We start from the raw sequence: 13,763 nt of genomic DNA on the forward strand, positions 1-13,763 counted from the left end.
TTTCTGGGAATCACTCTTGGTTCAGTATGGTTATTTTCTTAAAGCCCTAGAATGTAACCTAGTATAAATAGTTGAAAGAAAAATAAGATAATTATTTTTTGAAGAAATCAAATACTCCACATGGATTAACATGAACAAAGATTTTGCAAATATCTTCCTTTAGAAAAAACGAGTTCCCACATCAAGAAGACTAGAGTATAACTGAAAGGCCAAGTGATCATTTTCTGGCTTAAAAACATCTGAAGATAATCACCTTTGCAAGACCCGCTCGATGGGCTCCTTTAGATTCCATGTATGCGAGGTATCTGTTGAACTCCCGGAATTCCTCCATGGTGGGTCTGAAGGTCATGATCTTACAGCTGGGGTTGAGTGGACTCTCCACCTCGGCCACCTCCATGATGGCTGGAGCAGTCTCTACAGAGAAGATGATGCGGGCATCAGTGCTGAGTTTCTGTGTGGTAAAGTCAGTGGTCATTCCTCCCAAATAGTGGGTAAGCTTCCCCAGCAAAAACTCTTTTAGTTACTTACGATTCCCTTCTACCACCCTGTTAGCGAGACTCCCTCATCTCTCCCCGGACTCCTGAAAAGAAAAACTGCCTCTAGTTACTCCTCCTCCCAAGCTCCTACTGCTGGCATGAAATCACTGACCTAATTACATTGGTCTCCTCCTCAGAGACCTTCCTATTAAGAATGAACTTTCTAACTTTGCAAGTTTCCAGAACCATCTCTGAAACAGACGCTCATCTATGTACCTATGGAAAGGCCTGGTGCAGGTTGAGCGGTAAATGGATAATATTCCACATCCCCAGCACAGAGCCTACTCAGGCGTGCTTCTAGTCACCATGACATGCTTTCCTGTAATAACTTACAAACCAGCCCCCATCTGCGAAACCACCAGACACCAGGCTAAAGTGCTGGAGGCACAGTATAGGAGGTTATACAGCACAAGAGTAAAGAAAGGTTGTCTTCCAAGCTGACTGTCTGGAGGCCGAACAAACTTCAATACAAAAACTATACACAGGAAGAGGTAACTGACTCCATCTGAGTTACTCAGCAATGACTTCCCTGGAAAGGCGCAGAATTGAGCCTTATGAGAAGGTGCAGAGAAGTTTGTCAGATGAGAAAGAGCGTCTGAGGTGGTGGAAATATTTGAAGTCTGCAGGGATGGAGAGGGGAGGTTGGCTAGTCTGGAGGTCAGGAAGAAAAGATTCAAGAGATCAAAGTAGAAAAGTAGGTAATAGTAGTGCTGTGAAAACGCAGACTTAATCCTGCTGTCAAAGAACAGGGTGATTCCTTCCACAAACATCTACTGAACACCTGTGTGTCGGGCAAGGGAACACCATGTGCCCACCACGTGCCGTGATGAGGAGCATGGGCACGCATGCCTCAGGAAGGAGTCCCGCACATCCCACCTACAGCACCTGGCATCTGACAGCTCAAACACCTAATCCTCTCAGAACAAAACTTTCCTTTTCTCATTTTTTTAATAATAAATTCAATTTGCCTGACAAAAAGAGAAGGTGGGAAATGAGGGATGCAGTAGATAGAGGGGAAGCATGCAAGGAGATAGGAGGTTGTAACAGTTGAGGGCTACATTATCTCCATGCACTGAAGATTTAAATCAGCCTCTATCTCATAAAGTGTATGTGAGCAAAATGAGCTACTCCAGAATTAAACCCTGTCACCCTCCAGGAATTTATATTCTAAACTAGAAAATAATGTGCATGGAGATATATTAATACCAAACAGAAAATATCCTGTATTCCCCCTGCCCCAGGAAGGAGGCATGCAATTTAAAAGCCTTCCAGGCCACCTCACCTGAAATGAAATGGCAACCCTTCCAGTATTCTTGCCTGAAGAATCCCATGGACAGAGGAGCCTGGCAAGCTTAAGTCCATGGGGTCACAAAGGGCTGGACACAACTGAGCGACTTCACTTCACTTTCAGGCCGCCTCACCAGCCCCGTCCCTTCAGGTGCACAGGCCCAAATCCCTGGGCTGCAGGATCCAAGTCCCACCTCTACATAGGATACATAGAGCCTTTCAGAAGCATCCAGATCAGGGCCCTTGCAAGAACTATCATGGCCGTGTCCACCATCACAGCCTGCATTATACAGTGCGTGCGTGCTAAGTCACTTCAGTCACGTCTGACTCTTTGCAGCCTACATGGGCTACATGCAGTCCCATGTAGCCTGCCAGGTTCCTCTGCCCAGGGGCTTTTCCAGACACATATGGAGTGGGTTGCCATGCCCTTCTCCAGGGGATATTCTCGACCCAGGGATCAAACCTGCCATCTCCTGCGTAAGCGGGAGGGTTCTTTACCTGCTCTGTAGCCACTTGGGAAGGCTAATATTTTACTGTATGCTTCAGTAAGACTCAGGGATTGGTGCTTCTCTAAACAAGTACAGCTCTCTATGCCCTTGCCCAAATTATTCCCTCCTGTTGGAGCAGTGTTTACCTGTTTCCTCACCTGGCAAACTCCTGTTCACTGCTGAGATTCCCAACCCTCTGAGGCAGGCCTAGGTGAGCCACCCTGTGTGTCTGGACCTCCCTCTCTGCATTCCTCTTACATCAGCTGCCTGTCCCAATGGCACCTGCATCCACACACTGAACTCCAAGCTCCTCAAGGGGAAGGCAGGTTCTCCATCTCTTTAAGCCCTGGCGTTTAGTCTGGTACCTGGCCTGGCTCGTAACATCTGCTGCAATAACTATTTGCTAACTGAATGATGGAATAAATGTCAACATGTTACTAAAGGATTTACATTGCTGCTGACACTAAATGATACCAAATGTGGCAAAAAGGAAAGCATTGGTCCCTAATGTGGAAAAGTTACTTAGAAAACAGAAATCATTTAACTGGCAGGATACAGGAATCTTAGGGCTGGTGCACTGGGATGACCCAGAGGGATGGTATGGGGAAGGAGGTTGGAGGGGTGTTCAGGATGGGGAACACGTGTACAACCATGGCGGATGCATGTTGATGTATGGCAAAACCAATACAATATTGTAAAGTAAAAAAAAATAATAATAATAATAAAAATTAAATTAAATTAAAAAAAAGAGTAATAGAATATAAAAATCTGAGCAGTGAGAAAGGAGAAGCCCCTACAGCACCTCTGTAGAAACATCTGGCACTTGGAAGGCAGCCTTACTTTCCCACAGATGAAGAACAAGGGTGGCCCTGCCCGTTTCTCTAGGCAAAGGGCTTGAGAAAATGCTAAAGAAGAAACTGGAAATTCAACTGATCATTCAACTAGGTATGATCACTGAATCACCACTGAACTGATCATTCAATCAGGCACTTAGCAGTGCCTGGCTGGTGGGCAGACATTCAAGACGGAATGAAACAAAACACTAGCAGCAGTAGAGGGGAGAAACGGATGATAAGTAAGTAATAGTGCTATGAAGACATAAACCAGAAGAGGTAGCTGCTTCACACGGGGTGGGCAAGGGAAGCCTTTCAGAGGCCTGAAGGAGGGAATAAACCATGAGATATCTGGAAGAAGAGCATTTAAGGCTGAGGCAAGTGTAAGAAGCCTCTTGGGCTCTTTAAAGAACAGCAAGAAGTAGTGTGGTGAGACTCCCCTGGTGGTCCAATGGCTAAGACTCCACACTCCCAGTGGAGGGGGACCAGGGTTCAATCTCTGGTCAGGAAACTGCATGTCACAATTAAGACTCCTATGCAGCCAAATAAATAAATATTTTTTTTTAGAAGAAGAAGAAGAAGTGTGGTAAGGAAAGAAGAAGATGGTAAGAGAGGCGGTGGGGGCAAGCGTGAGAGGGGAGAAAAGGAGTTTGGTGTTTACTATGAGTGAGATGAGAAGTAATCTTTAGCTTCTTCCCCTTCTCGTACCTCATGTTCTGGATACTCTAACATGCATTTCCCACCAAGAAGAGAACACTGCTTTCTAAGATAACTGCTCTGGAGGATGTTAAGCAGAGAGGTGAGTCTGGCTGTCGTATCAAAAAAGGACAAGGTTGGAAGCATGGAGACAATTTACACGAACCCAGGCAAACTTGGACCAGGGCTGGGCAGTGAGGAGTGGTCAGATTGCAGACCTATTCCGAACAAAACTTGTGACGTAAGAAACAGAGGAGTCAGGATTCTTGACAGAACGACTCTGACAAGAAACTGAAGCAATGAGACTGTTAAGATGTGCAGCAAGTTTGTAACAATCAGAATTAAACCTCCTCCTTGACCTAGTTTGCTAACTGGACTGTGACATAAACTTTGCTTCCTTCTAATGTCACTACTCCTGATTACACAAAACTAGTTCTACCTCTAAATCACATACATATACAAAAGACCCAGTCAGCTTACATTTAGACCTTTTCAATCTATAGAGTTAATATACAATGTGACAAACTTAAAAACATTAAAGTATTTTAAGATTTAACGTTAATCTCACCACCCAAATTTTTACTAATACGACAGTTAAAAAAGTCTGGTGCTAAGTTTCATTTCTTTGATTACTAGTGATATTGATCATTTTTGGACATGTATAACCATTTTCATTTGATTTTGGGATTGCCTACATACATTCATTAATCTTAAAAGTTAGTTTATAAATATTCTGTTCCTTGAGTTTTTTCTAATCCATCTTTATAATTATTAAACTTATTAATGTTGCTAGAACTAAATCATGTTATTAATCAATGTTATTAATCAAATCATGATATTATTGATCATATGTTTCCAGCCCCTCTTCTCTTTTACCTTTATTTCTCTGAGCCAAGCAGAAAAGATTTAAAATGCTCTTGCAATAATGCTTCCTAGTTGGAGAATGACTTATATTTTACAAAAACATCTCTATGATTTTCTGCTGAAGGTGATGCAATAGTCATTTTTTTTTTAAATGCTACATCTCTATAGAGACTGAGTCCCCAAAGTGAGTGACTACAGTATCTGTGATGGTAACTTTGTTATTTTGCTTCTACAAAGCTGGCCTTCAATGTTTTGAAGACCAATCAAACCAAATAATCATATCTATACTAAGTACCCTAAGAACTTTTTTAATGAAATAAAGATCTTTCTCATCAAGTAAAAAACAACTCTAACACTAATTCATCGGAGAAGGCAATGGCACCCCACTCCAGTACTTTTGCCTAGAAAATCCCACGGACAGAGGAGCCTGGTGGGCTGCAGTCCATGGGGTCGCTACGAGTCGGACACGACTGAGCAACTTCACTTTCACTTTTCACTTTCATGCATTGGAGAAGGAAATGGCAACCCACTCCAGTGTTCTTGCCTGGAGAATCCCAGGGACGGGGGAGCCTGGTGGGCTGCCGTCTATGGGGTCGCACAGAGTCGGACGCAACTGAAGCGACTTAGCAGCAGCAGCAGCAACACTAATTCATACTTACATAATTGGCCCAAGCCTCTTTCCTGAAAAATTTTACCTTAACATCCACTCTCCTCATTCTCATATCTGTATTTAGTAATAAAAAAAGAAACTAAGGCTGATGTTTTCCTGCTAAATGTCAATCTGTAGCCCATATTGCTTTCGAAATATACACCTTTATTTCTGACTTGTGTCCTGTTGTTGAAACAATTACTATGAAAAGCGTAAAAACCAATGGCTCTCACCACGAGTACTAGTTTCTCAGACAATGCCTGCCATAGAACTGGTCTACAATGAAGAGAACACTTGAGGATCTACTATAAAGCACCACCCCCTGGGAGACACAGCTGCTGCTAAGTCGCTTCAGTCGTGTCCGACCCTGTGTGACCCCATAGATGGCAGCCCACCAGGCTCCCCCGTCCCTGGGATTCTCCAGGCAAGAACACTGGAGTGGGTTGCCATTTCCTTCTCCAATGCAGGAAAGTGAAAAGTGAAAGTAAAGTTGCTCAGTCCTCACTAATTAAGCAGATAACGCCTTAGGCTAGAAAGAAAAGGAACCAAGAGACAACTACCAGCTGTATTAGTGTCTGAAGAGACCTGTATTCCAGCCTCCCCTTGGTTCCTTACGAGGACCTGCCCAAACCCTGGAGGCCATACTTTCCAGTCCTCCCTTCTCCTTTCCTACAGTGAGACTTTAAAAAGAAATTGAGCAGCCAAGGCCTGGACAGGGCAGGTGCTACCTCTCTGCTCTACTCTGGCCCCTGTGAGCCAGGTTGGAGAAAGGCAGGGCACAGGCACCACCTGAGGCAGCTGGAAGTCTGGCCTTTCAGTCCCACCATGGCAGTTCACCAACTCGAGCCCACAGGGAGCCATGTAAGCTTCTGTTTGCAGACAACCTTGGTCAGACACTGTTATCAGATGAACTGTATCCCCCAAAAGACAAGTCGAAAACTAACCCCCAATACCTGTGAATGCGACCTTATTTGGAAACTGGGTCTTTTATACATATAATCAAGTTAAGATAAGGTCATATTCTATTAGGGGGGACCCAAGTCCAGTATGACTGGTGTCTCCTTACAAAAGGGGAGGAGACAGGTCCAGAGGGAAGAACACCATGTAAAGATGAAGACAGATGGAGTCATGCAACTGCAAATCAAGAGATGCCAGCAAGCACAATATGAAATGAGAAAGATTCTTCCCAGGTCCTTTAAAGAACGTGTGGCCCTTCTGACACCTTGATTTTGGCCCTCTAGCCTCCAGAACTGTGAGTGAATAAATCTTATTTTGAGCCACGTAAGTTTGTGGTCATTTGTTACAGCAGCCCTAGCTGACTAATGCTAAATATTACCATTCTCCACTAAAAGGAACCAGGGCTTCTTGGATAAAAGTCTGATTCCAAGACAAGTGGGAAAAAAACTACAAGGTAGGCTTGGAATATCTTCCTTGCTAGAAAGTAGAAATACTCAAAAAATGATGGGAACATGGCAAAAGGACAGAAAAGTCAACTTGAAGGGGCTTCCACTGACTAAATCTGGAGGCAAGTGAGCCATCAAAATAAACGACAATAATGGACCATAAGCAACCATTACAGGATGAGATGGTTAGATAGCGTCACTGACTCAATGGACATGAATTTGAACAACTCCGGAACAAAGTGGAAAGTGAAGGACAGGGAAGCCTGGCATGCTGGAGTCCATGGGGTCGCAAGGAGTCAGACACACTTAGCGACTGAGAAACAATAACATAATTAACCAAATAAAGAAATCATGAATCTACAGTGAAATAAACAAACTATAAAATACTTGTAAATGTGTAAGTCTATACTATTCCTTTATTAAAAAAAGAATCAATCACCATTGGAATACTCAACGTAATACTCCAAAGGTTTAAAATAAAAGGAAGAATCAAGTCCTTCTCTTTCCTGAACAAATGATATTTTTGATGAGGAGGAGAATCTGTGACCTCAAAATGTATCTCTTTGGTATGTGAATTATTTTGAGCTGAAGGCAATCAAGACCCAGCAGACTCAAGAAAAACTTCTACCTCTCCCTTACCTACCTGAAGAATTTAGTTAGGGAGCCTGGACCAGAAAGAGAGCTATTATCAGAGAGAAAAGTTTATCTGAAAAACCTACCCGTACAACTGGGCAAACATCTGCTTATCAAACATCTGCTCTTCTTCTCATCTGGTGATTTACCCTCCTCCCCTTTGAAGCCCGAGGCCCCGATTCCATCCCTTAGCTCAAGCTTCATTTAAGCCCCAACTGCCCAAATTGCCCCTGGATCTCTTATCTTTGGGGTTCCTGTACCTACAAAATTAAATCTATTATTTTTCAAAATTGCTTTTCTCTCATTAATCTGTCTTATGTCAATTAATTATTAGAACAAAGAAGCTAGATAGGAAGAAGGGAAACTTTCTCTGCCCCTACATAAGGTAAGGAAAGAATTGATAGTAGAAAGTTCTTTATAGAAAAATTTCAATAAATAAAAGTAGAAAAAAATAACAGAATTCTATGATCACCATTTACCTTTTTTTTTTTAATTCCTAGTAATGAATTTAAGGAAACATCACCAACAGATGTTAAAACCAAGAGGTGACAACAGGAAGCTTTATAATGAAGGAATCAACCTAACAATCGGTGGACTAAGTATACATGACAGAAGCAATGGAAAACACAACATTACCTATTAATCATACTTTCCTAAAAATAAATCTGAATCTAAACTGAGCTATTAAATCTAACTACCAGTGGTCAGGAAATACAGGGGCTAGTGGAACAAACTAAACACTACTGTAAGAAAGCAATATGTCAAACACTGAATGTGGGATAGTCTATATTCCAAAAGCTAATTAATGTGGGAGGAGGGGTGGTGACAGGGGTGGGAAGAGGGGCCTGTTAGAGCATTAAAAAGACATGACGGATATGAATTAAAACTATATGCATCTAAGGACTTCCCTGGTGATCTAGTGCCTAAGACACCATGTTCCCAACACAGGTGGCCCGGACTTGATCCCTGGTCAGGGAACTAGATCCCACACGCTGCAACTATGAGTTCACATGCCACAACTAAAGATCCTGCAAGTCACAACCAAGATTCGGCGCAGCCTAACAAAATTAAAAAGAAAAAAAACTGTATGCAACTATTATTTACGATAGTCAGGACATGGAAGCAACCTAAATGTCCATCAACAGAGGAATGGACCTAGAGATTCTCACACTGAGTAAAGTAAAAAGACAGAGAAAGACAAATATCACATAATATCACTTATATGTGGAATCTTTAAAAAGGCTAAAATTAACTTATTTTGGTTTAAACCAAATAGTTACAGATGTAGGAAACAAAGTTATGGTTACAGGGGTAGGGATACATTGGAAGATTGAGATTGATACATATACACTATACTACTATGTATGAACAGATAACTAATAAGGACCTATTGCATACCACAGGGAACTCTGCTCAATACTCTATAATGACCTATATGGGAAAAGAATCTAACAAAGAGTGGACATATGTATGTGTATATCAGATTCACTTTGCTGTATACCTGAAACTAATACAACACTTTAAATCAATTAAACCCCAATAAAAATTAAAACACGACAAAAACCATTAATTAACCTAACAATTTTTTTAAAAACCTGTATGCATCAACTATATTGGTCACCAGATATTCAATAGAAAAGCAATAGAATGATGGAATTAAGGGGGAAAAAATAGGATTAAAAGAGAAATAGCCCAACTGGAACAAAAAGGGTCTTTTGTATGTTTACAGAATGCACACATTCTGCTCTGTTATAAACCAGAAAATATCTTAGAAAATTCCTCTTTTAAAAGGCATAATTAGAAAACAGCACTTTTTTTATATTTAGTACTTGCACTTTTTCTGACTGTCCTGTAACTTTCAACTTATACAGTGTCTGATGACCGAGTATGAGTCCCTTCATCACCCACCAATCATATTCCACTAAGTAGGCAATTATTAGAAAATGGATGGGAGAGGGGAGGCAAACTTCCATTCAGTTATAGCTTGTGCAACATAGTAACAACCTAATTGTTAGAAATCCTATTATCCTTTTCCCTTGGGATAAAGTTTCCAGTCATCGCTAAGAATACAATGACCAAGAACCATGTTGATTAATTTCAGTTCAGTTCAGTCGCTCAGTCATGTCCAACTCTTTGCAACCCCATGAATTGCATCACGCCAGGCCTCCCTGTCCATCACCATCTCCCGGAGTTCACTCAAACTCACGGCCATCGAGTCAGTGATGCCATCCAGCCATCTCATCTTCTGTCGTTCCCTTTTCCTCCTGCCCTCAATGCCTCCCAGCATCAGAGTCTTTTCCAATGAGTCAACTCTTCGAATGAGGTGGCCAATGTACTGGAGTTTCAGCTTTAGCATCATTCCTTCCAAAGAACACCCAGGACTGATCTCCTTTAGAATGGACTGGTTGGATCTCCTTGCAGTCCAAGGGACTCTCAAGAGTCTTCTCCAACACCACAGTTCAAAAGCATCAATTCTTCGGCGCTTAGCTTTCTTCACAGCCCAATTCTCACATCCATACATGACTACTGGAAAAACCACAGCCTTGACTAGACGGATCTTTGTTGGCAAAGTAATGGCTCTGTTTTTGAATATGCTACCTAGGTTGGTCATAACTTTCCTTCCAAGGAGTAAGTGTCTTTTAATTTCATGGCTGCAAATTTGGCCATGTCCAAATCCTTAGGTGGAAGCACCCAGACTAAACAAAAGTTTACTGTAACAAGGGACAGTTTCTCTGCCTTCTAACAATTCAGCTAAACAGACATCACAGTGGAAATCTTAACCAAAGAAAATGGCGTCTTATAAAAATTACCATAACAATGGGAGTTGAACTAAATTATTTTGGATGCTTCTTTCAAATTGTGACTGTCTTCACTTAAAAGGCAACCAAGAAGCAAGGCCAGACCTTAGAGTCAAACCAGCCAGATTCTAATTCCTTGCACACACCTCCTCCATCAAGAAATTTACTTAAAAGCTAGGCCTGCTTCCCCATCATTTAAATGAGAAAACACTAGCTCCCCTATAGCACTGTAAATGGGGATTCAAAGTTACAAAATACAATACCATACTGCCAGGCGACAGTAGGCAGAGATGTTGGCTTCAGAAAAACAAAAACCAAGCAAAAACCAACCTATTCAATCTCTTCTATTAGCTTCTTCACCACTGCCCACAACCATGCTCAAATCTCTTCCATGTAATTTTTAAAGGCTCCCTGTACACCATGGCCCCTCCTACACAGATCTCAGCTACAACCTTCAGCATTCTTTCCCCAACCCTCACAAATTAAACCCAGCAGAAAATAGCCTACACTCATTTTGTCCGATTCATCTATTCAACCTTCAGTCCCACTGCGATGTGACATCTTCATCCACTAGTACATTGAAATCATTCTGGAAAGAGTGACCAGTGACTTTACAATTGCCACTTCCAGAATGTTGTTTTTAGTCCTCTTAGCAGCCTCTCTGCAGTCTTTAAAACTGGACAAGTCCTCTCCTGCCACAGCTTCTGGGTATGGTGCGACATATACCAACCCCTTTTCACTCTTTTATGGTCACTTCACTTTCTGGAACTCCTTTCTATGCTCTTCTTCAGCCAAACTCCTCATAACTGATAGACTGCAAGGTTCCTTCTGTGGTTGTCTTCCCTCTCCACCAGACAGACACTAGGGATGAGCGCGTGCACACGGCCTCAGCTGCCCATACCAATGCCTCAGAAATACACAGCAAGAACCTCTCTTCCCTGAATCCAAGCTCAGTAAATCAAAGTGGCTCCTGGGCATAGCCATTCAGAGATGATTCTCACACTCAACAGGGACACAAAACTGAATCTAAAACTTAACAGAGATAAAAAAGAATCTTTCCTCCAAAATTTGCTTCTCTATCCCATAGTCTTCATCATCGTTCATTCAATCCATCTATAGTTTTTGGTCACCAACAGTGACCAGTGCTAATAATCTTCAAAGAGCTTATGTGTAAAAAGGAATACAAGTGGTTAAAATACCACAGGCTGGGTACTGCAATAAAAGGGATACACAGAGCATCAGGAGAGCCTTTAGTACAAGAACAGGTGGATCCAACCTTTATCAGGGTACACAAGCCCTACCCTCCACTGCAATGACATCAGAATCCAAGGAGCCATCCCTCCCTCATTCTCCACTTCTATATGGATGCCAACTGTTGTCTATTGGACTTCTTAAACTATCTGATCTTTCATGTCAGTTCTCTAATCTCCATTCCCTGTGTTAGTATCCTAAGTCAAATTTTGGTCCCTTTTTTCCTAAACTACTCCAAGAGTCTCTGCTGATTTACCCCTCAGTTCTCCTCTATACACTATAAAAATACAGGACAAACTTGCTAAGAATGAAACTGATCGTGCCATCATTATTTTAAACATTTTAATAGCTCAGAACCATTTCAGCATGAAAACTACTTCCAATGATCCAGCTACTGCCTTCTCCCACAGCCTCAAAGAGCCATTTAGCCTACTTGAACCCTTTGCTTCATTCTAAAGGTCCCACAGGTGCCAGGCCATTTCCCTCCTCTGCTGCACTATATACAGAAAAGTGTCTCCTGTATGACATGACTGAGGACTTCCTGTGAGCAGACATCTGCATCGTGTATTAATGTGCACTCTCCTTATTTCAACCCCAAAGTTAACTCCATTGAGTGATCACAACTATCTCTATTCCACCAATGATGGAAATTAAAATGCTTGCCCAAAGTCCCATAGTAAGAGCTGAGGATGTGATCTGAGCCTTATCTAAAATTCTATTATCGCATTCATAACTACTATGCTATTTCCTCGGCCTCTCCTTGGTTGGCTTTCTGATTATAATCTCTTTCAAAGTTTATCTCAAGTGCAGACTGCATTATGAAGTCTTTTCTGCCAACATTCCCCACCAACTAGCAATGACATTTTTTTTAATGCTCTCCTGATTCCCACTCCAAATCTATACTCAACCCTCATTCGTCCTGCATTCTGCATTTGCAAATTCACCTATTTGCTAAAATTTTAACCTCCAAATCAATGATTGTGGCACTCCTATGGCCATTCACAGACATGAACTAAGTGGTGAAATATGCGAATCACCCATATGTGAATATGTTCTCTCAGCTGAGGTCAAATGGGGCAATGCTTTGCCTTCTTGTTTCAGCTCCCATATTGTGAACAATCCTTTTTGCAGCCTATTTATAGCCAGTGTTTTTTATATTTTTGTGCTTCTTACTGGTGATCTAGCTACTTAAAATAGTCCCCAAGCACAATTTTCTAAGTCCAAGAAAGTTAGGATGTGCCTTATGATGAAAATACGTATTACATAGCTTCATTCAGCCATCAGTTACACTGTTGGCATGAGTTCATTGTTAATGAATGAATACTTATATATTAAAGAAGGTGTCTTTAAACAAATCGCACACAAAACAAGGTGATAAACTGACCAGTTGACAAGCACTGAGATTAGAGACACAGAATTCTATCTTAGATTTCCCCTAGGAGCAACGGTTCAGAATTCACTAATTCAGTATTCACAGTGACTTTTAATAACTACCACAAACAATGAGAACTGTCTGTACCTAACCCCTTTTAATTAGATCATTTGGAAAAAGCCCTTATCTACCCCCAGCCCATGGAAACCATCCTCCTCCTTTCCCCTCAAGAATTTCTCCCACCTATGAGTGAGCCAGGCAGCCAATCCTCCAGACTACAACTGACCCTAACTAGCTCAACCTCTTCCCCAGAACTCAGAACTGGGAAACAGAGGAAGCCATGAGGGCTGTGGCAGCGACTGTCCTCCCTTGGCATTAACAGAGAAGGACAGAAAGAAGATGAGCAGAGAGCAGGGGAGGAAGGTCAGGGGAAGCAGAGAGAGAGAGATTGACTGATTTGAGGTGGGAATAAAAGAAAGGGAAGAAATCAGGCCTGATCACCAAAGCAAAATATGTCATAGGGGAAATGCCTGAAGAGTCTCCATCTTCAAGAGGCACTGCAATAGGCACTCCAGATATGATTTAAACTCTTTCAGTATTAAGACACTTGAATTCAGAACTGAGCAGCAAAGGGAAATAGATGGAAACCCACAAGGCATCCTTCTTTCTCGATCAGATTTAGCGCAGGTAGTCTGGATCTAACAGCTCTGGCATGACTTGAATGGTGATTCCATGAGACAAACAGATGCAGCAGCAACTTCCTGCCTCTCAGACCTCAGGTGCTGTGATTCTGTACCCTGATTCTTCAGTTTTCTGTTTGTGGCAAAAATGGCAGTTCCTAAGATGACCCCACCAGCAAGGGTGTTTTATGAGACATCCCAGAAGATTAAGTCCCTGGGGTTCCAGCCAATAACCTGTTCGCCAACCTTTAACAACTCCAGTATCACATTTCT

At 42.0% G+C, this 13,763-nt stretch overlaps 1 protein-coding gene across 11 annotated transcripts in view; it reads right to left on the bottom strand.

Moving 5' to 3' along the window:
- The window catches only part of KDM4C (lysine demethylase 4C), a 411,074-nt gene that overhangs the window by 378,828 nt on the left and 18,483 nt on the right, over positions 1–13,763 (bottom strand). For 9 of the 11 annotated variants that reach the window (XM_086415154.1, XM_086415157.1, XM_086415156.1 and 6 more), the window contains one exon: positions 254–414. In XM_086415154.1, coding sequence (XP_086271280.1) covers positions 254–397 — 144 coding nt within the window. In that variant the 5' untranslated portion in view covers positions 398–414. Of the gene's footprint in view, positions 1–253; positions 452–13,763 lie in introns of all 11 variants that reach the window. The other 2 variants (XM_086415158.1, XM_086415162.1) reach the window with 1 other exon arrangement.

The sequence above is a fragment of the Bos grunniens genome, chromosome 8 (genome assembly GCF_055505025.1).
Source record: "Bos grunniens cultivar Pamir isolate PY7600 chromosome 8, Bosgru_T2T1.0, whole genome shotgun sequence".
In the NCBI taxonomy this organism is placed as follows: Eukaryota; Metazoa; Chordata; class Mammalia; order Artiodactyla; family Bovidae; genus Bos; species Bos grunniens.